The sequence below is a fragment of the Antechinus flavipes genome, chromosome 6, assembly GCF_016432865.1.
Source record: "Antechinus flavipes isolate AdamAnt ecotype Samford, QLD, Australia chromosome 6, AdamAnt_v2, whole genome shotgun sequence".
NCBI lineage: Eukaryota > Metazoa > Chordata > Mammalia > Dasyuromorphia > Dasyuridae > Antechinus > Antechinus flavipes.
Window position 1 is genome coordinate 255,108,960 of NC_067403.1, and position 21,186 is coordinate 255,130,145.

Here is a 21,186-nt window from a genome sequence, read left to right on the forward strand (position 1 = left end):
CGACTGATAGATGCCCACTGTGTGAGAGGCCCCAGGCTGAGCCTGTGCCGAGTTTGAGTGTCTGCAGAGGGGGCCAAAGCCTGCGGAGCCGGAAACAGCCCCCCCCCAGGTATACAGGTGTGTGTGTGCGTGCGTGTGCGCGTGCGTGTGTGTGTGCGTGTGTGTGCGTGTGTGTGCATGTGTGTGTGCGTGTGTGCGTGTGTGTGCGTGTGTGTGCGCGTGTGTGTGCATGTGTGTGTGCGTGTGTGTGCGCGTGTGTGTGTGCGCGCGCGTGTGTGTGTGCGCGCATGTGTGTGTGTGTGCGTGTGCGCGCGCGCATGTGTGTGTGTGTGCGTGTGTGTGCGCGTGTGTGTGTGTGCATATGCGGACGTCTGGGTGCGGACACATACAGAGGCCCGGATTTAAATGCAGATACTGACATCCAGGGCGAAGCAGACACAAGACCAGGCCGGGGTCGCTGGGAGGGAGGGGGAGGGGGCTTTCAGCTGGAGAAACAGGTTTCCTGGGGGCAGCGGCCCCTAAACTGGGCCTTGGAGGAAGGAAGGATGGGTCCCGAGTCCAGGCAGTGAAATGGGAGAAGGGTTTGCATTCACAGATGGGCAAGTTGAGGCGGGTGACCTCGCCTGGCCTGGCCGGACCACAGATTGTACGGAGGAGCCACCATGGCCGGAGATCTGGGAGAGTCTCTTTCTCACCTTTAATTTTTGTCTTCTTTTAAGATCCAACTAGGAGGGGGGAGGGGGGGCAGCCAGGCTGTGCAGTGGATAGAGCCCCAGCCCTGAAGTCAGGAGGACCTGAGTTTAAATCTGGCCTCAGACACTTGACGCTTCCTGGCTGTGAACCTGGGCAAGTCACTTAACCCCAGTTGCCTCAGGAGGAAAAAAAGATTCAGGTGAGCTTCCCCCTCCAGGAAGTCTTCTCTGGTTCCCTTAGCTGCCAGCATCCTCCTCCTCCTCGGCCACTCTGTATTTACTCATCTGTAGCATTTTATGCCCTCCATGTGTCCACAAGCCCCAGTTAAAGAGAACGCAGGTTCCCAGAGGGCAGAGCTCCCCATTTTGTCTCTGGATCCCCATCACCTAAAGCAGGAGCCCAATAAATGCTTGTTGAATCAAGGCCAATCAGAATGAGGGAGAGGAGGATTTCTGCCTTTCCCTGTTTGGAAAATGGGCAGAGGCAGTGGAGGCAGAGGAGGGTGGAGGAGGGCCAGGTTAGTGGTGGAGGAAGAACACGGATCCCGAGCTGAGAACGTAGGAGGCTGGGTCGGCCTCCCTCTCCTGCATCCCAAGATTCCTTGTTTCCCCGGCACTCTTTTCTGGGCCTCCAGTCTCCACCGGCCAAGCAGGTTGGGTGGTCCGGCCTCTGGGCCTCAATTTGCTTTCCTCCCTTCCCAGCCTTCCTGGCTCCGGGACTCCATCCTTCCCCCCCACAGGGCTGGACTCTGAGCTCTCTCGGGCCGTCCGGTTCTGGACCTGGGATTCTCCCATCTTCCCCGGCTCTCTGACCCCCGGAGCCTCAGAGGGTCGGTCTCTCCCCCGCCAGCTCCTCCTCCTCGCCTCCGCCTGGGAGGTACATGGGAGACAGGGAGGCTCCTGGGAGTCACGTTTCTGGGGGCAGGATGGGCCCCAGGAAGGGAGGGCCGGGCTCCCCGCCCGCTCCCCGCTGCCGCGCCAGGCCGGGCCCTGTGTCACCATATGGAGCCGCCACGGGGGCCGAGCAGCCCCGGCTGACGCAGATGAGCTGGGAGGTCAGCCCGCTTGTCCCGAGGCGCTCCCTCCTCCCTCCCAGGCCTGGTGCCCGTGGTTCTCTGCTGCTGGGGGGGGTGACGGCCTGGAGCTGGCAGGACCCCTCCCCAACCCCCAACCTTCCCCCTCCCCCCCCACAACTTGCAAAGGAGGGCGGGCACTTCCGGACCAGAAAAATCCAACGGGGCTCTGGGCAAACCTGCCGTTCTAGGAGCTTGCCTCAGTGGCAGAGCCAGAGCTGGAGGGGGGGACGGGACAAGGAGGGGGTAATTACCAAGTATGTTCCCCCCCCAAGGGCGGAGAGTAGAATAGAAGCACTCCAGGGAATGAACCCTGTTTTCGGAGAGCAGTGAGGAGAGATTTATGCTAGGGTGATACTGGCTGCCTGAGGGGGGCCCCAGTCAGGGGCGGGCCTTGGCCTGGAGGCCACAGGGAGGGGCTCTTGCCTTCCCCTGCCCACATAGCAGGAAAAGGGACCCGACTCTCTCTAAGGTCACGAGGGAGCGAATCCCTCAGCCTGACCTCAGTCCCAGCCCCCTCTGGCCCTCTCTAGGGCCTCCCTGCTCCCGCTCTCCCTCTTCCTCCACTTCCTCTTCCGTCTCCCTGGTTCCCTCTGCCTGCCCCAGGAGGTGCCGTGAACCCGGCGTCAGGAAGATCTGAATTCAGGTCCAGCGCAGACACCTCCTGGCTGTGCGGTTCTGGGAAAAGTCACTTTGTGTCTGCCTCGGTTTCTCTTCTATACAATGGGTATAATAATGGGACCCACCTCGTGGTGGCTTCTATGCAATGTAGGGGGGCTGGGAGGAGAAATATTCCCATTCTTACTCCCCTGCCTGACGGTGGGCGGGGGCTGTTGGAGTCTGGGAGGGGGGGAGTTCCCCGTCACTGCCTGGCCCTCAGTAAAGGCCGCGATGTTGTGGGTAGGTGTGGGTGGGTCCCGCGCTGAGGTTTTCTGACTGGTGGAGGGTGAGGGTCCCCAGTCCCTGTGGGACCTTAGGCCAGGGCTCTTGACCTCCCTGGGCCACTTTTATGGGCTGTGTTCTCCCAGGAGAGTTTAAAGCCCTTGAAGGCACGAACCACCTTTTCACTTACAGTGGAACCCCTCCCCCCATCCTCTGATTCCCCCGCCCCTCCCCCCCTTCCCGGCCCCGAGTTAGCTCACTGACCCCTCCCGGACCCCCTCGGTAGCAATCTGGTGAAAGATCCCTTCCCAGAATCCCGGGCTTAAAGCCATTCGATCAAAGGCGGAGGATTACAAAGGAGCCCAATGGTTTTGAAATTAAAATGCCATCTTCCCGGCCAAGTTCAGGGCTGCCCACGGACCCCTGGAGCCAGATCAAGAACGCTTGCCTAAGCGGAGGGACGGGTCACGGCCGCCTCACCCCCAGAGGCGGAAGAGGAAGCCGCGGACTGAGCGTCAGAGGCCTGGGTCGGGGTCAATGTCTGGGGAAACCTCGGCCACCGGAGCCAGCCGTGGGAGGCAGAGGGAGCTCCTCGTGGGAGACCTTTAAATAGAGCCTGCAGGGACCACTTGCTGGGGATGGATGTGGGAAGGGGACCGACTGTTCATTGGGCGCCGGTCAGGTGGGAAGGCCCCAGGTGCCTCTGGGAGATTCTGCGACTGCCGATATGTCACCTCCATGGGCAGAGGACGAGCGCTGAGCCGCAGCATCATTAAGTCCTCCCAGCTCCGCTGTCTGTGCTCTGCTGATCATCAGGACTCTCCCGTGGGGCCCACTAAGGCCGGCCCACCCACAGGCCGGAGCTATCCCGAAAAGGGCAAGGAGCCTCCGTCCCCCAGCTCTGGGGGGGACAAAGTCGGCCCTCTCCCAGGAGGCCCCGGCCAGTGGCAGACCCCCCGGGAGGTCCCTACCCCCCCTGCCTGCTCAGCATCCCAGGGAAAGCCCTGAGGGGGGAGAGGAGGCTCAGAAAGGGGTCCCTGCTCTTGGATCCCCCCTCCTCCTTTCCCTGTGGGTGGGTGACCTCGATTCAGGAAGACACTCACCGCTAGCCAGTGTCCCCCGGGGCCATCAGAGCCACCAGCGGAGGCCCGGAGGAGGGAGCCGGGCCGTCCTCCAAAATGGCCCTGGCAGACCCCGAGTCACATGGCCTTCCCCCTCTTAGGCTAACCCCGAGAGGGTCTTCCTTCCCCTCCCTCCCCTCTCCCCCTTTCTCTCTGCCTCTCCTTTCTGTCTCACTGGGTGTATCTGCATCTCTGTCTCTGTGTCTGTCTTGTCTTTTTCCTCTCTTTTTTCCCAGCATCTGTCTTTGTGTCCGTGGCTATTTCTCTTTCTCTCTCCTCTCTGTCTCTCTCTGTGTCTCTCCTCTGTGTGTCTATCTCTCTCTCTCTCCTGTCTCTGTCTCCTTCCACACCCACTTTTGTCTTCTTGTGGTCAGAGAAGCCCCTTCTCAGATCTTCACGCCAAGGCAGGACAGCCCCCCCCTTTAGGTGTTCTGCCAAAGGGCTCTTTGGGGGTATGGGCTGGACAGGAGGCTCCTGGGATCCCTTCGAGAGCCTGGGAGAGAAGGGGGAGAGCAGTAAGGAAAGCTGGAGGGGGGAGTGGGGACAATGGATCTGCACCAGGTCAGGCTCTGTCAGCAACCGGCGCCCAGTCTCAGGCCTCAGACTCATCATCAGCTCTTTGGGGGCAGCCTCATTCTCCCTGTTGCTGTTTGTGTCTCTCCTCTGTCTCTGTCCCTCTTTGTCTCCCCCATCTGTCTCTGTCTCTATTTCTCTGTATTGTGCTCTCTCTTTGGCACTGTTTCCCTCTGCCTTTGTCTGTCTTTCTGTCTCTATCCCCATCTGTCATTATCTGTCTCCCTTTGTCTCTTTTTCTGTCTCTCTCTTTGTCCCTCTCTGTCTCTCTCTGTCTTTGTCCCTCTCTGTCTCTCTGTCTCTATCTCTCTGTTTCCCTTTCTCTCTCTCTCTCTCTCTCTCTCTCTCTCTCTCTCTCTCTCTCTCTCTCTCTCTCTTTGTCCCTCTCTGTCTCTCTGTCTGTCTCTCTCTGTCTTTGTCCCTCTCTCTCTGTCTCTATCTCTTTGTCCCTCTCTGTCTCTCTCTGTCTGTCTCTCTCTGTCTTTGTCCCTCTCTCTCTGTCTCTATTTCTTTGTCCCTCTCTGTCTCTGTCTCTCTCTCCCTCTCTCCTGCAGAGTCAGTCATAGCACAGAGGAGCACCTGCTGCCAGTCTCTAGCCCTTGTCCCTGGGGCATGGCCATGGGCTGGCCCTCTCCCTTGCTTTCACTCTCAGGGTCCCTGGAACAGGGTCCCATGGTTCTCTCCTTTGGGAGCCTCTTCTTTAGCTTGAGAGCCTGAGGTGGAAGCCTGCGGTGGCCCATTCCACAGGAGGCCCTCGGAGATAATGGTGGCGCAGAGAAGGGTCCCGCCCGGGAGTCAGATCACCTGGCTTCCAGTCCCCCTGTGGGCAGCGAGTCTTTGCCCATCACCTTGGTTCTCTGGTCTCCTCCCCTTGGGGTCTGCACGCCTGCTTTTCACTGGAGTCGGGAGCTCTCTCCGCCATGGCAGCATCTGCCTTTTATCTGACAACCACTGAGCATTTATTTCATGCACCAGACACTGGGCTATATTTAAGAGAGCTGCCTGGGCTCAGATGGCTCAAGTTGGTCACTCAGTGGCACCCAGCCCATCCCGTCAGAGACGGCGCTGGATCCCAAGTCTATCTGCCCCAAGGACCAGGGGTGCTGGATCCCAAGTCTATCTGCCCCAAGGACCGGGGGTGCTGGACCCCAAGTTTATCTGCCCCAAGGACCGGGGGTGCTGGACCCCAAGTCTATCTGCTCGGGTCTTTCCATAACAAAGCTTTCTCCTCGTACCCATAAGGTGCGGATGATAATCCCTGCCCTGTCTATTTACAGTCATTGTGAAAGACCCAGTGAGACGGAAAGCACCACGTAATTATAAATGCCTTGGAAACGACGGCAGAATGGATAAAGGGAACAAAATCGGGCCGGTGGAGGTCAGTCACCACCTGCTCCGCGGCAGGCCCCCGATCCGATGCCTTTTGTGGCCTGACTCGGTGGAACAGAAGGACCGCAGACTGAGGCATTCCGGTCATCTCTGTGCCCGTCTCAACTGTCCCAAGGTCAAGGGCACAGTGGGCCAGGACAGTTTCCTGGCTCTTCTCTGACCACAGATTCAGCTCCCTTGAGTTTTTCCCTTTGAACAGGTTGAAAAAGTGCCGTGACTGTCCTTGGAGAACTCTGGCCTCCTATTGGGTGGGGAGGGAACTTAGGGCTTAGGGAAGTGGCACAGTAGGGGTTTGGGCCCAAATTGGGGGCCTGGGTCTTTCCATGGGCGGGGAGCAGCTAGGGTAGCAGCCTGGGAAGCGAAGAAAGCTTCCTTTGCTCCTCCAAGCCAACTGCCTCTTGGTCCTTCCTGCCTCAGTGTGGAAACCGAGGCAGAGGAAGCTGGGAAGGAGGAAAGGAGGGGCTCCGAGCCCTCCCTGAACAAACCGCACAGGGCCAATGGAGTTTGGAAAGTTTCTTTTGTTTCTCCCACACATTTCCGGAATTGGGGTGTTTTCCAAGACTCAGACACATTTGTTAACAAAGAGAGAGAAAGAAAAAATAACAATGGGGGACGGGAGCCCCTTCGGCAGAGAACTGTCCCCCCAGCAAGTCCGTGGGGCCGTTCCTCCCGGCTCCCTCTCGCCCGGGATGCCACAGGTTATTGATATCTAGATAATTGTCTTTAATATATATCTGCATTTTCCTTTCCCCCCACCCCGCCCGCCCCCCGCCCCCCAACCCGACACACGCACAGATGCTCTTCTCTGCCAGATCCCGAATGCACGTCGCCCGAAAACTCAACTTGTCAAGAGACCTCCAGGTCCTCCCCGAGGCGGGCAGGGCAGGGCAGGGCACCAGTCTGTCTAGGGAGCCTGGCCTCTGGGGCTAAGCCTCCCCTCTCTGCCCGGAGCCCTGGCCCTAAGGACTCACCCCAACACACTGTGCCCACCTTCCCCCCTTCGTGACCCAAACCCCATCGAAGCCCAACCCTTCCCACGTGATACTGCCAGCTGCTGCTGCTCCCACAAACCGAAACATGGAGGGGGAGGGGAGAGGAGGGCAGGGAAGGAAGGAAAACACGAGAAAAGGGAGAGGGCAGGAAAAGGGAGGAGCAGAAAGAGACAAAGGGAGGAAGAGGCACAGCCAGTGAAATGGGGGGGGGGGAGAGAAAGGAGAAAGAGATGGAGAAAGGAAGGCCGAGGGAGAGGGAAGGACGGAAAGAAAGGAGGAAGAGAGGGAACGAGAGAGGAAGAAAGTAAGGGAAGGAGAGAGGAAGGAAGGGAGAGAGAGAAGGAAAGAAAGTAGGAAGAGAGAGAGCAAGAGAGGTAGGAAGAGAGGGAACAAGAGAGGAAGGAAGTGAGGGAAGGAGAGAGGAAGAAAAGAAAGTAAGAGAGGGAAGGGAGAAAAGAAAAAAGGGACTGAGGGAAGGTAGGAAAAAAGGAAAAAGGGAAAGGGAGAGGTAGGAAGGGAGTAAGGAAGAGAAGGAAGGAAAGAAAGAAAGAAAGAAGAGAGGGAAGGGAGGGTGAGAGGGAAGGGAAGAAGGAAAGTAGGAAGGGAGCTAGTTAGGAAGGGAGAAAGACAAGGAAAGATGGAAGAGAGGGAAGGGAGATAGGAAGGAAGGAAGAGAGGCAGGGAAGGGAGAGAGGGAGGGAGAAAGAAAGAAAGGGAGGAGAAGGAAGGAAAGGAAGGGATTAGGGAGAGAAGGAAAGAAGGGGAATCGAGGAAAGGAACCGGACGAGAAGCGAACACTTTACAAAACCCCTGCCTGCCTTCCCGCCCCCACGCCCCCCCTAAATAAAATCACCCCCCCTTTAAAAAAATAAATCAATCCAGGGCCGGGTGGGAGTGGGAGCTCCGAGCGGCCCTCGCCGGCTCCCTGGGCCGGGGGAGGGAGGCCGCCGGGCGGCCGGGAGGGAAGGCGAGGAGGGGCGATCCTGTTCCCGCGTTCTCTTCCTCTTGCCTCTTTGCGGCGCCTCTGGGCGCGAGAAGTCCGGCGGCGGGGCCGCTCACACGTAGTACTCCTTGTCCTTGTTCTTCTTGGCCTTGCCGGGCGCCTTGGGCGCGGCCGGGGCCTTCTCCTTGACCACGGCGCCGTTGCTCTGCGCCGAGTTGCTGATGTAGTTGCGGCTCTGGTCCACCTGGTACGAGCCCTCGTCGCGGTTGCGGTACTTGTACATGGCGTAGAGGAGGATGAGGATGCACAGCGCCGCGGCCGCCACGATGCCCACCACCATGCCCGTGGTGCTGCTGGACTCGCGGATCACCTCGACGGCGCCGGGCGGGCCCCGCTCCCCGGGGCCCGTGGGGTTGGCTGTGGGCACACGGGGGAAGCCGGGGGCCGCCGTCACGCCCGGGGCCGGGGCGGGGGGCGGCCGGCGCGGCTCGAAGGCGGTGGGCGCCCCGGGGCCCCCGGCCGCCGCCACCGGCGGGTTCTCCAGCAGCGGCTGCAGCGGGTCGCGGTGGTTCATTTTGCCCGCCGGCAGGTTGGGGGGCAGGGCGGAGGGGGCGAGCAGGACCCCCGGCGCGCCCGTGGCCCCGTCTGTCCTGAGGTTGGGCCGGGGGGGAGGAGGCTTGCGGGGGGACAGGAGGGTGGTACGGTCCGTGACCAGGGGGAAAGTGGTGTAAAAGTCTTCGTCGTCCGTGGGGGGCAGACTGGAGTCAAAGACCTCCCCCGAGGCGAAGCCCGAGGCCTCGATGGGCTCCTCGCAGTCGCTGTCGTCCTGCTCCCCGCCCTGGCACGGGGGCGGCCCGGCGGGAGGTCGCCGGGCCCCGGGCGGGGGCAGGGTGTCTTGGGTGGCCCCCATGCCCGTGAGGAAGGGGTAGAAAGTCGGGGGCGGGGGCACGAAGGGGGAGCGGGTGGCCACAGGAGGGGGGTCTAGGGAGTCCTCCGTAATAATGGGCAAAATTAACTCGCCTCCTAGAAGAAGAGAGAGAAGAGAAAAGAGAGGGCATCAGGGGCAGCCGGCGGGGCTGGGCCTGGGCACAGAGAGAGAAACAACAGGCCTTTACAAAAATCGCAAATCGGTTCCAATTAGCTTGTCCGAAAGGCTGCCTAGGGCTTGGACCCGGGCCGGCCCAGGGGGCCTTACGAGGCACGGGCCCGCCCGCGGGAGGGGCTCTGCGCTGTGGGTTCTCGGGTCTTTTTTTTTTTTTTCTCTTTCAATTTTTGGTTCGTTTTTAAGAAACCAAAAGGAAAAAACAAGAAAAGCAAATGGAAAAGAAATGAAAAAAAAAAAAAGAAAACAAAAAAAGTCTACTGCTTTGGTTACTTTTTTTTTGTCTTTTTTTTTGTTGTTGTTTGTTTATAAAACAGCTTTAAATAGGTCAACAGCAGCATTGGCACAAGCCTACTGGCAAGGGGGGGCACTGGCTAGTTTCTCTTTGGGGGGGGGTCTTTGTGATCGGTTTGGTTTTTAAAAAAGAAGAGAGCATACCACGGAATTCAGGTAACTTACATCAACAAATAGGCCCAGTGATTTTAGCATGAAGAAAAAAATTACAAAACAGAGCTGTGTAAGAGGGTTCTCCCGGATGAAAATAAAGACAACTTTTTTTTCTTTGCTTTGCTTTTTCTTTTCCGTACAACTCTTTCTTTCTTTCTTTCTGTCTGTCTGTCTGTCTGTCTGTCCTCTGGCCCTGACACCTCCCTTATTCACCATTTGTCTCCTCTCCCTGACTCTCTCCCTCTCTCTTCACTGAGCAGAACTAGAACTCAGGGCAGATCCAAGGGGTGTGGGGCGGAGGGGAGGGGGACACCGAGGCACCGGGTGCTCTGGGCAGGGCATGAGGGGATGAGAGAGGAGGGAGAGCTGGGCGAGTGGGGACAGCTGTGGTGTCGGGGTACGGGGGAGCCACTGCATGACTGGGGGTAAGGGATGGAGGGGGGATGAGATAGAAGAGAGAGCTGGGTGAGTTGGGGTGTCTGGGCAAAGTACTAGGAGAATGGGGCAACCAGAGAGGATGCAGCCCCAAGGGCAGCCAGGGGAGGGGCTGAGGAGGAGTGGGCCAGGGTCATATGTGTTGGTGAAGGTGTGTCTGAGGGTGAGGGGAGGCTGGAGGGCCAAGGTCAAGAGCAGGGGAGGGGGAGGGAAGAGACTACACCTGAGCTGGCCCTGACTACCCAACCTCCTCTCCGCCCATTCCCTCTGCCCCTCTAGCCTCCCCCCCATCCCCAACCCCTCCCCAGAGCCCCAGCTATAGAGATATATATATATAGGGCTGCCCCAGGGCTCGGCTGCCTCAGGCCCTTTTAGGAAAAACAATAACAAACCAACAGAAAGAAGAAGAAAGCAAAAAAAGGAAAGGAAATATATATACACACAGCCGTCTAGGGGAGGCTCCTGCTGGGAGGTGGGGACCCAGGGGAGGTCATAGGAGGGCTCTCCCTCCCCTTCCTAGGGCTGCTAACTGAAACCCACCAATGGGTGGAGGAGGGAGCTGACTACTTATCTGAGCTGTTGGAGCACCACTCCCTGCATCTCCTAATGAGCCGGGCTATCTTTCCCAGCATCTCCTAGGACGAGAACTACAACTCCCATCAGCCCCGGCGAGGACCGTCGCCCCTTTCATCAGCTAGAATGGGGGAAGGCTACCTCTCCCATCTTCCCCTGCAACTTCCATCATTCCCTAGGCAGGACATCCTCTCCTGGCCCGCTCTGAGTTGGGGACTACATGTTCTTCGATGCCCTCGGTGGACAGAGCTCTTCCACCTCCTGTGACCTTCTCTAGATTTAAGGACTACAACTCCCATCATCCCAGGTTAAGATACATCTTCCATTGGCTCAGAATAGCCACTCTTCCTATACTCAGTCCAGATTCTGGACCTTTGGCCCCTAAGCTGAGCCCTTTAGGAGCAGAGATCTTGCTTGGCTGGGGGAGGAGGCGCCGGAATTGTCATAGCTGCCATTTCCTCTGGTCTTTGGACATTTCCTCTCCAGAAAGACTCTCCCGACTCCTGGACTTACTCTCCACATAGATTTGGGGAGCGTCTCCTCCGGGAAGCCTGCCTGGATTCACCCTCCACAGCCTGCCACCTCTAAAGACAATTGGTCTCTGACTCGCCTTTGTGTTCTCAAAATGCTCCATCGGAACCAGCTTCCTCCCAGCCAAGCCCTGGGATGACCAAGCTCTGAACCCAGATTATGGGAATGGATGAAGACTAGCACAGTGGGAGGGAGCCCTGGAGCTCCCGGAAATGGGCTTAAAATGGCACCTTCACAAGCTCTTTCTAGCAGACCCTTCAGGCCCCCCTCCCACCATCTGCACTCCAAGGCAGGGTGCCTTGTGAGGAGGGCTGCCTTCTGGCTTCAGGTCTTTGCTGCTGGAAAATGTCATCTTCCTCCCACTCCTGAGAACCCATTTATTTCTACACAAATCACATTTATCTGTCACAGGGTGACAGAACCTCGGAGCTAGGAAGGGCGGCGGAGACCGAAAAGCTCCATCTCTTCCTTCTACAGATCAGGAGACCGGAGAAAGGCCCTCCCCAATCCCTCAAGAGACATCTTGCAAAGAGCACTGGACTGAGGCAGAGCCTTCACAATAGTTAGCTCGGAGAGGAGAAGGCTCGGGGTGGGGAAGGAAGACGTGGCCGGGCTACCACACGGGATCGAGGTCAGTCTTGTTCTAAATAACCCCTAAGGACAGAACTCTGAAGACTCAGTGAGGGTTGTGAGGGGATCAGTTCAGGCTTTATGCCAGAAAACTCTTCCTCACGTCGGAGCTGGTTATCTCGGGCTGCCCGAGGAGCCAGGGGGTCCTTGAGCTCCCAGGTGGAGGCTGGAGGATCACACAACAAGGAGGTATGGCCCACATACAGGGGGGCCACTGGGGTCCCTTCCAACTCAGAAATCCTGTATTTCAGGATCCGATTTCCGACTGTGAGCTACTGAAAGAGCTGGCAAGTCAATCCCCCTCCAAGAAGTGTGAGTCACCATAACCTCCCCCCCCCCCCCCCCCCCCCCCCAGTCTCATCAGATTCTCCATCACTAACCAGCATGCCCCTGGATCTGAACAGAGCCTGCCTTGATCACTAAGCTCTAAATCCTATCGTTTCCTGTCATTGAGAGACTTCGCCAACCTCCTCCCTGCCGCCTGCCCAGATCACCCAGCCTTCCTGCCGCTCCATCTGCAGAGAAGATATTATGGCATGGTGAGGGACGCCGGGTGCGTGGACTAGCAGCCTGGTCACTTGGGAGGCCCCTTGAGGGCAGGGACTGGGCCTTATATTTGTCCTCATGTGGAAGGGAATGAGATGCCCAGGAAGCCCCTGACCTAAAAACTGCAGCTTGGAAAAGGGCTTCGAAAACCAGTAGGTTAACTTGTTACAGATCACAGGATGCTGGGTGAAAAAATTCTGTGATGGACTGGGACAGGGGAGGAGCCTAAAAGCTCCCTAGGATAAAGGGAGGGACGGCACAAAGGGAGAGGAAAACCTGAAGGCCTGAATTCAAATTCTGCTCTGCTGTTCGCTGCCTGTTTGATGCTGGGCAAAGACTCTCAGCTCCCTGGACCTCAGAGACCAAAGAACCATGTTCTTATAATAAAGGGATGACCTGTGAATGTGGGATTAAATTAGCTCTTGATCTGAGGGCAGCAGCAGGAGCAAAGGTGGCGGGGGCTGCTTCTGCGGGTCATAGACCCCCCTCCTTGGAGGTTTGGAAGCACTTGTGCTTGTCAGGCATGTTCTAGTGGGGATTTCTTTTAGGTTGGACTAGAGACCACGAAACTGCCCCAGTTTCCTCATCTGGAAACCGAGTCGGAGAAGGAAATGGCAAGCTAACGTTGGACACAAGTGAGAAGGTCAGGGAGTTTCCCTCCAGCTCTGAATCTGCCACTCAGATCTGTGAGTGGTGAAAGGAAGGGTCAGATTGGATGATGTCCAAGATGCCTCCCAGCTTACAGTCTGATCTAGCCCCTTGGACATAGAAACCAAAGCTACACAGAGTAAGCAGTCCTGATATGTATGAGATCTTCCCACTCATATCTAATATCTAAAGCCGGCCAATCTGCGCGCCCCCTCGTGGGACCAGCCGAGGGACAGAATCACGTCCTGCTCCGTGTGGGCTATGTGCCCCGGAGCTCCAGACTGAGGGGGTCTCGGGGGTCTCAGCCAGCCGGAAGTCTGGGGACGGACACGGCCATGGGGAGTGTTTCAGGGAGCGCAAGGTGCAGATGGTCAATCTCCATTTCGAGCTCATCTAGTAGCAGAAGTGGGTCACAACAGGCCCCCCAAATTCCTTACAGAAAATTCTACTCATTCATAAACATTCATCTCCTTTCCCCAACTAATGTGGACAGCTCGTTGTTCTCAGTCCCACTCAGAAAATGTCACCACTTCCACGCCTTTCCCTTGACCTACAATGCCTTCTTTTTCATCTCTGACTCATGGAAATATCGCCCATCCCACAGCTCCAGTCCAGGCTCTCCCTGCCCCTCACAGAGCAATCCTCTCCTCAGCTCTTAAACTGCACCATGGTGTTCGCCCAACAATGGCTCACGTTCTGAGACAGCCAGGTGGCAAGTGGAGAGAGCACTTTTTGGGGAGACAGAAAGACCTGAATTCTAATCCAGCCGGGACAAGTCACTCAACCTGTTGCCTAAAAGAGAAGGTCCCTCCTGGATCACCGCCTTGTTGTAGCTCAATGAAACTATGAGCTATGCCGTGCAGAGCAACCCACAACGGACAAGTCGCGGTGAAGAACTCTGGTAAAAACCAAAGATGATCCAAATACGCCGGTGTCTCCAAGAAAACCCCAAGATAAAACTGGTCCATGGGGTCACGGAGAGCTGGGGCTTAATGACCAAACAAACCTTGTATTCTGGAGTAATGAGCGAGACTCCGTCCCTTCAAGATAGTGTGGTACAGTGGAAAGAGCACCAGGCTGGCATCTAGAGACCTGGGCACAAACCCATAATTCACATTTTCTGGGTGGCTTTGGGGAAAATCGCTTCCCTCTCCAAGCCTCAGTTTCTTGATTTGCAAAGTGATGGGACTGAACTAAAAGACCTCTTCTTTTTAAGAATAAAACTGGATATGGACAAATGTAAAACGTCTGTATTTGTTTTCTAAAGATGAACTTCTTAAGAATAAGATAGGGAAAACGAGAAAAAGTTATGGGGGTTTTAGCTCAAGCTTAATGGCAATTAAGAGAACAGAGAAAGCAAAATCACTCTGGAAATTATGGTCCAGACTTCCTCTCGCCCTGGCTCAGATCTATGCACTATGGATTGGAATTCTGGGTGCCAGATACTAGGAAGGACATTGAAGATGTCTCAGTGGCTAGAGTGCTGGACCTAAAGTCAGGAAAACCTGAGTTCAAATCCAGCCTCAAGCCTTTCCTAGCTGTGTGACCTTGGGCAAGTCACTTGTAAGTGCCGTCTGCCTCAGTTTCCTGTATTGTAAAATGAATAGCACCTACCTCCCAAAGTCGTTGGGTGTATCAAATAAGGTAACGTATTTGAAAACTTCACAAACCTTAAAGCACTATATGCTGGTCATTATTACCTCTTAGAGAGCAAGTAGAACCTAAGAACTTGTTCTGGAAGAAAGCCATTCTCCCTTCTCCGCTGCTGCTCTGGCTTTGGTCTATGCCAATGGATGGCACCATCCCTGGCAAGGGGACATTGTCACTAAGCCCTTCTGATGTCCACAAAGCCCCCAGACCCACGCTCGGGCTGATCCTGGGCTGCCTATTGGTGGGCAGGGGCAGAATGGGTCAGCCCTAGGAATCAGCCAATGAGAGCCTGAGTCAGGTGCCAACCCTCGAGACCAGGCTTGGGAAAAACCCCTCCTTAAGAGCCCGGGCTGAGCCCAAAGCAAGTGGCCATCTTGGACACAATTTGGGGGAAGTAATCTCAGCATTTCAGATGCGGGCACAAATGTAGCTGGAGATACCAGGGCAAGTCTATTGGCTACGGTAGATTTGGGAAGGGCGGATTTCAGAGTTCAAAGCAAGGTGAGGAGATTTCACGGGCTGAGAAGTCACAACAGAAACTGGAGATGGAGCTTCTGAAGAACAAAATTCTAAATCCTTAAAAAACCCACATCTCTGATGAGAAAGAAAAATGGGAGCCGGGAGTCAGGAAGCAACCTCTGTGCATGGGCTAAAGCTTCAAATCCTCATTATGAAGACACAGCCCCAGGAGGGGGAGAGAGCCGAGCATATCTGCAAAGGAGACCAGAACCCCAGTGTGTCAGCCATCATGCAGCTTCAGAGGAACTGAGGGGGGGAGACGTGCCACAGAAAAATCCGGGGGCCTTTTGAGCTTTCCTGGGAACAAGGGAGGGAGGGAACGAAGTGATGGAAGGCTCAGAGCAGATGGGATAATGAGAAAGGAGCAAAAAAAGGGCAGAATTTCGGGAGGGGGTGGAGTTCCTTCTTCTTACCAAGGAGGATGAGCCAAAGAAAAGAGGAACCAAGATAGTCAACAGAGAAATGGAGCAATAGGTGGAAAGGGAACCCCCCCCCCTTTCCTTGGATTCTGGAGGAACGGGTAGTTGAGCCTGTGAGCTACTTCATGGAATCCTGAGAGATTGTGGCCAATATGGAGATGCTACAGAATTGTGGGGAAAGTGAAAGAGTCTGCGAGAAAGCAAAAGTGTGAAAAAGCGGAAGTCTGTGAGAAAGCAAAAAAGTCTGAGTTAAAAAGTCTCTGCAAAAAAGAGAAAAAGTCTGCAAGAAAGTGAAAAAGTCTCTGAGAAAAAGTCTGCAAGAAAGAGAAAAAGTCTGTGAGAAAGAGAAAGTCTGAGAAAAAGTCTGCGAGAAAGAGAAAAAGTCTGTGAGAAAGAGAAAGTCTGAGAAAAAGTCTGCGAGAAAGAGAAAAAGTCTGTGAGAAAGAGAAAGTCTGAGAAAAAGTCTGCGAGAAAGAGAAAAAGTCTGTGAGAAAGAGAAAAAGTGAGAAAAAGTCTGCGAGAAAGCAAAAAAAGTCTGTGAGAAAGAGAAAAAGTCTGTGAGAAAATGAAAGTGTGAGAAAGTAAAAGAGTGTGAGAAAGCAAAAAAGTTTGTGAGAAAAAGTCTGCAAAACAGAGAAAAAGTCTGTAAGAAAGCGAAAAAGTCTGCGAGAAAGTGAAAATCTGTGAGAAAGTAAAAGAGTGTGAGAAAAGTGAAAGTCTGTGAGAAAGCAAAAAAGTTTGTGAGAAAAAGTCTGCAAAACAGAGAAAAAGTCTGTAAGAAAGCGAAAAAGTCTGCGAGAAAGCGAAAAAGTCTGCGAGAAAGTGAAAATCTGTGAGAAAGTAAAAGAGTAAGAAAGTGAGTCTTCGAGAAAGCAAGTGTGAGAAAGTGAAAGTCTGAGAGAAAGCAAAAAAGTTTGTGAGAAAAAGTCTGCAAAAAAGAGAAAAAGTCTGCAAGAAAGCAAAAAAGTCTGCGAGAAAGAGAAAAGGTCTGTGAGAAAGCAAAAAAGTCTGTGAGAAATAGAAAACGTCTCTGTGAAAAAAAGAAAAAGTCTGCGAGAAAGTGAGTGTGAGAAAGCGAGTCTTCGAGAAAGCAAGAGTGTGAGAAAGCGAAAGTCTGTGAGAAAGCAAAAAAGTATTTGACAAAGAGAAAACGTCTCTGTGAAAAAAAGAAAGTCTGCGAGAAAGTGAAAAAGTCTGTGAGAAAGTGAAAAAGTCTGTAAGAAAAAAAGTCTGTGAGAAAGGGAAAAAGTCTCTGTGAAAAAAAGAAAAAGTCTGCAAGAAAGTGAAAAAGTCTGCAAGAAAGAAAAAAGTCTGTGAGAAAGCAAAAAAGTCTGCGAGAAAGAGAAAAAGTCTGTGAGCTTGCGCTTGAACTCGTGAAAAAATTCTAGCAAGTGTTGGCGAAAGGAAGGAATGTGCCTCCTGAGAAAGGGAAGCAGAGTCACAAAGAGCCAGGGTTCCTGCCGTCCTGGGGAGAGCATGGGGCTCATAGGGCTGTAACTGGTAGGACCTTGGAAGGCACTGAGTTCAACCCCTTCATTCTCCAGATGAGGGAACTGAGGTACACAGAGGTTCAGCCGAGTCTAGCGGCCTAGCCATTACAAAAGTCAGATGAACCTTACTTTCTCTTTATGACAAAGTTACTAGAGAGACTCTATAGACACCCGGGTTTCAGCAAGGACAAAGTCTCAATATCCACAGGGATCAGATGGAGGGATGTGGGGCAGGTGGGGACGCAGTTAGGTGGATTCATCAATGGTGGGACAAAGTCGGCCTCGAGTACTGGAGGGCCCGCTGGTGGGTAAAATAACCCATCTTTATCTACAAATCAACTCCCCCTCTAGACAACGAACGGCAAGGGAACGATTTCTGTCCCCGCTCCTCGCTATCGCTTCTCGAGAGAAGGCTGGACGAGTCAGCCATTAACGAGGCAAGTTCCTCCGCGGGGCTCCACAAAGCATTCTCCTCTGCCGTTTCCAAGCTAAGAGAGCCAGTCTAAATCACTTTCATCATCGACTGGGATGAAGGAATTGTTGGTGTGTCCATCGCAACGGGAGGGATAGCGAACACGCTGTATAACGGAACTTGAATCCCCCAAGATGCCCCAGAGCTAGGACGATAAGCTACAGTTGAGGAGATACATTCTAACAGGGAAAAGTGTCTTTTAAGAAGTCAAATGCAAAAGCACAGGATGGAGGAAGAAACATTGGCTGGCCAATGGTCTACGTGAAAAAGATCTGGGACTGTGAGTGGGCCACAAGCTTGATAGGACTCGACAGCATGATGAGGTAGCAGCCAAAACGTAACTTGATCTTGGACGACATTAATAGGAGACTGGCCTCCGGAATAAGGAAGGCGACTGTCCCGGTGACAGTCCAGAGGTTCACTGGCCAGAGCCCAGCTATGGATTCTCGCGCTCCATTTGGACTATTCCATTTTAGGGAGGGTGTAGATGATTAGAATGTTTTCAAGAGAAGGAGACCAAGATGGTGGGTAAATTCAAAGCCACGTGATGGAAGAGGCTCAAGTAAAGAGTCTTTAGCCCAGGAATGAGAAACTTTAGAGAAAACCTTGCAAAAGAGGGATTAGATTGGTTCTGATTACTCTGTCTGTCTGTCTCTCTCTGTGTTGGGGGATGGGACTTAGAAGGTGACCACTTCAGGTGGATCCCAAGGAGGACATAACAGCTCAAGTTGCCCAAACCATCCTTGACTCTCTTCTGACTACAGAACTCTTTTCCACAATGGCTCAGAAGACTCGGCTTTGGAGCCCCCCGAAGTCACTTCCTACCTATGTGAACTGGGATAAGTCATTTAAGCAGTCTGGGCCACGGCTTGCTCCCATATAAACGTCAGGGAGTAGACCATCTGGTCTATGGTCTCCGAGACTCCACTCCAACTCCGGAGCACTGATTCTCTGCTCCTTTCCCACAATCCCTCTGGGAAGATGGCTATCCAATGTGGGCGCCAGCGAGCATCTCCATGAGCTTTCACTCCGGTGGGGATCTTCAGGCTGGACTTCTCCCCTGAGCTCCAGACCCATCTCCAACCTCTTTCCTGGATGTCAAGCCCAGCACATCTCAAACAAGCCCCCCCTGGCATCTCCAGGGTATGGAGCAGGGAGCCCCGTGCCCATTCCCATCATGCTCTTGTGCACAGAGCGTCACCAACCCCAAGCAGCCCAGGACCTGGCAGGCAGGGCCACTTCCCTATGCTTGGGCCATGGAAACAGACTCCTCACTGGACTTCCTGCCTCGTCGCAGCTCTGCAAACCGAGCTCCCCTCAGCAGCCAAACGGATATTCCTAAAGGGCAGCTCCCTGCTGGCTCCCCGTGGACGGTAGGAAACACTAACTCTTGACAACCTGGCTCCGGGCTTTCTCCCCTCCTCTCTGGTCCCAGCCCAAACGGGCCACCTACTGCTCCCCCCACGTAATGTCATGTAGCCCACCTCCACGCCGGCACACGGCCCCCCGCTTGGAATGAGCGCCGTCCTCCTCGCTCTCTCGGCCAGAATTCCCAGCTTCCTTCGGGGCCGGGCTCCAACGTGTCCTCCCACACAAACACTTCTGGATCCCAGTTGTTGGTGTTGGCCCATGAAGTCATTTTGGATTTAATTATACTGTTCGTGTCATTCTCCCCGATGGAATACAGCCTCCTTACGGGCAAGCAGCGCTTTGCTCTGACTGTAAGCTCGGAGCCTGGGACAACGGACACGCTGAGTAAGTGTTGGCTGACTGATTCAGCAGCGCGCACTGAAGCGCCCACTATGCGCCAGGTTTTGGGCTGAGTCCTGGGAAAACTGAGAAAGGCAAAAAGCTCTGCCCTCAAGGAGGAGAGAAAATTACGTGCAAACACCTCCAAGTCAGGTACAGATCCTAGACCACATAAATAATCCAGAGGAAAGGCGCTAACGGTGATGAGGAGTGGGAGAGCTTCTTGGAGAAGGCAAGAGAGGGAAGAGGAAAAGGAAGATTCTGAGTGAAAGATGGGAGATGAGGGCTGCGTATAAGCAAGGGGCAGGAGGGTGGTGTCCTAGATCGTGGAGTATGTGGAAGGGTCTGAAGTGTAAGGAGCCTGGAAGTGGGGCGAGCAAGTTATGGAGGGCTCTAGAAACCAGATTTTCTGTTTGATTCTGGAAGTGATTTTGTGTGTGTGTGTGTGTGAATAGAGAGATGGACAGAGATAGAGACAGAGACACAATAGGGAGAGAGTAATGGGGGAAGAGAGATTGAGAGAGAGAGAGAGAGAGAGACAGACAGACAGACAGACACACAGAGAAACAGAGAGGGAGAGAGACAGAGAGATACAGAGACAGAGAGAGACAGAATAGAGAGAGTTGGAGAGATGGACAGATATAGAGACAGGGACAGATACAGAGAGGGAGAAAGATACAGAAAGAGAGAGACATAATAGGGAGAGATGGAGAGATGGATAGGGGGAAGAGAGAACCAGAGAGACAGAGACATGCAGAGAGAGACTGAGAGAAAAGGAGAGGAGAAAGGGAAAGAAAGATTCAGAGAGGAGAGGAGAAGCAGGAAGAGGAAGAGAGGAAGAAGATCAGGTCTTCAGGGAGACCGCTCTGGCAGCTGGATAAAGTATGAACTAGATGGGGAAAGCCTGACCTGGCCATCCCTGCCTGCTTTGGTCCGGGTCTGCCCGCTGAGCCGCTTTTCCTCCGTGGTCTCGGTTCTCCTTCTCTGTGTCCAGCAAAGTCCTCGGCCCATGGTGGTTGTTCAGTCACGTATGACTCTCCACAACCTCATCTGGGACTTTCTTGGCGAAGATGCTGTAGCGCTTTGCCGTCTCCTTCTCCAGCCCATCTGACAGATGAGGAAACTGAGGCAATAGGGTGAAGTGATCTTCACTGGGATCCCACAAACTAGTGAGTGTCTGAGGCCAGACTCGAACTTGGAGTTTCGGGCACTACTGCCGCACCTAGCCGCCACCCCGGCGCACAGAGGGGCCGACCTGGATCTCACGCTCTGCTCACCGCCGGCTCCACACAGGGGTGACAGCGGCTCCCTGGCAAGGGCCGGCTGCTCCTTTTTCACCGACCCAGGGTCCTGCTCAGCCTCGCCCCCCGCTGCCGGCCAGGCTTCCCTTCCGCTGCAGTTGTCTTCTCCTCCTTCAGCCTTTTCTTCCTGGAGCTTGACTCCATCTATCTCCACTTACCCATCTGAGCCCCGGTCGTGGGGTCACCAGGTAGAGCTGGAGGGATGCTGGGGTCAACTAGTCCAAACTTCTCGCTTATGTATGAGGAAACTAGTGGTTCGTCCAAGGTCGCCGTCACATTACCCCATTCGCCCAGATTTCCCACCACTGGGCCCCCCACTCTTCATTTCCCCCACCCGGCTGATGCTCGTTGCCAAACTATGTCGGTCTTCGGGCTGCTCTCCACTCTCCCGCAAGGATTTTCTCTCCAGGCTCACAGTTTTCTCTGAACCCCAACCTTCCTCTCAGACACAGGGACCTTAATATTTGGTCTCTGCCCTTCCAAGTACCCGAGACCCCCAGTTTGTCACCTGCAGCACCTGGGACCTCCACGGACAGCATCGTGCTCCCCCTGATAAATGCCCCAATCGACAGATTGGGGACCTTTAGGTATCACGATCACCCATAACTCACCTCATGACCGAAAGTTTGGCGTATTTGGGTTAAGTGACTTGCCCGGAGTCACCCAGCTGGTAAGGGTTAAGTGTCTGAGGCTGGATTTGAACTCAGGTCCTCCTGACTTCCGGGAATGATCCAAAGTTCTAGCCATCCTCTTCCCTAATATCTTCCATCCTTCCATTTCTCTTTTTAAACCTATGTCCACTATGACTTTCAGTATCTTCATCCCTCTGGATTTAGCAATCCACCATCTTTGTGCTACTTTCACTACTTTCACAGTCTGGACTTTATGGTTGACCGAATCACTCCCGGTTCTTTCCTTGAATCTGCTTGCCCTCCCCATTGTCCACCTCCAACTCACGGTTCTCCTAGCACACATTTTCTCTCCTCTCTAGATGAACAGCACTAAAGAC

The 21,186-nt window shown here is 54.4% G+C and overlaps 1 protein-coding gene across 4 annotated transcripts in view; it reads right to left on the minus strand.

Moving 5' to 3' along the window:
* Positions 1–6,228: 6,228 nt before the first annotated feature.
* The window catches only part of NRXN2 (neurexin 2), a 153,141-nt gene continuing 138,183 nt past the window's right edge, over positions 6,229–21,186 (minus strand). For 2 of the 4 annotated variants that reach the window (XM_051964626.1, XM_051964627.1), the window contains one exon: positions 6,229–8,688. In XM_051964626.1, the coding sequence (XP_051820586.1) occupies positions 7,778–8,688 (911 nt within the window). In that variant the 3' untranslated portion in view covers positions 6,229–7,777. The remainder of the gene's footprint in view (positions 8,689–21,186) is intronic. The other 2 variants (XM_051964628.1, XM_051964629.1) reach the window with 1 other exon arrangement.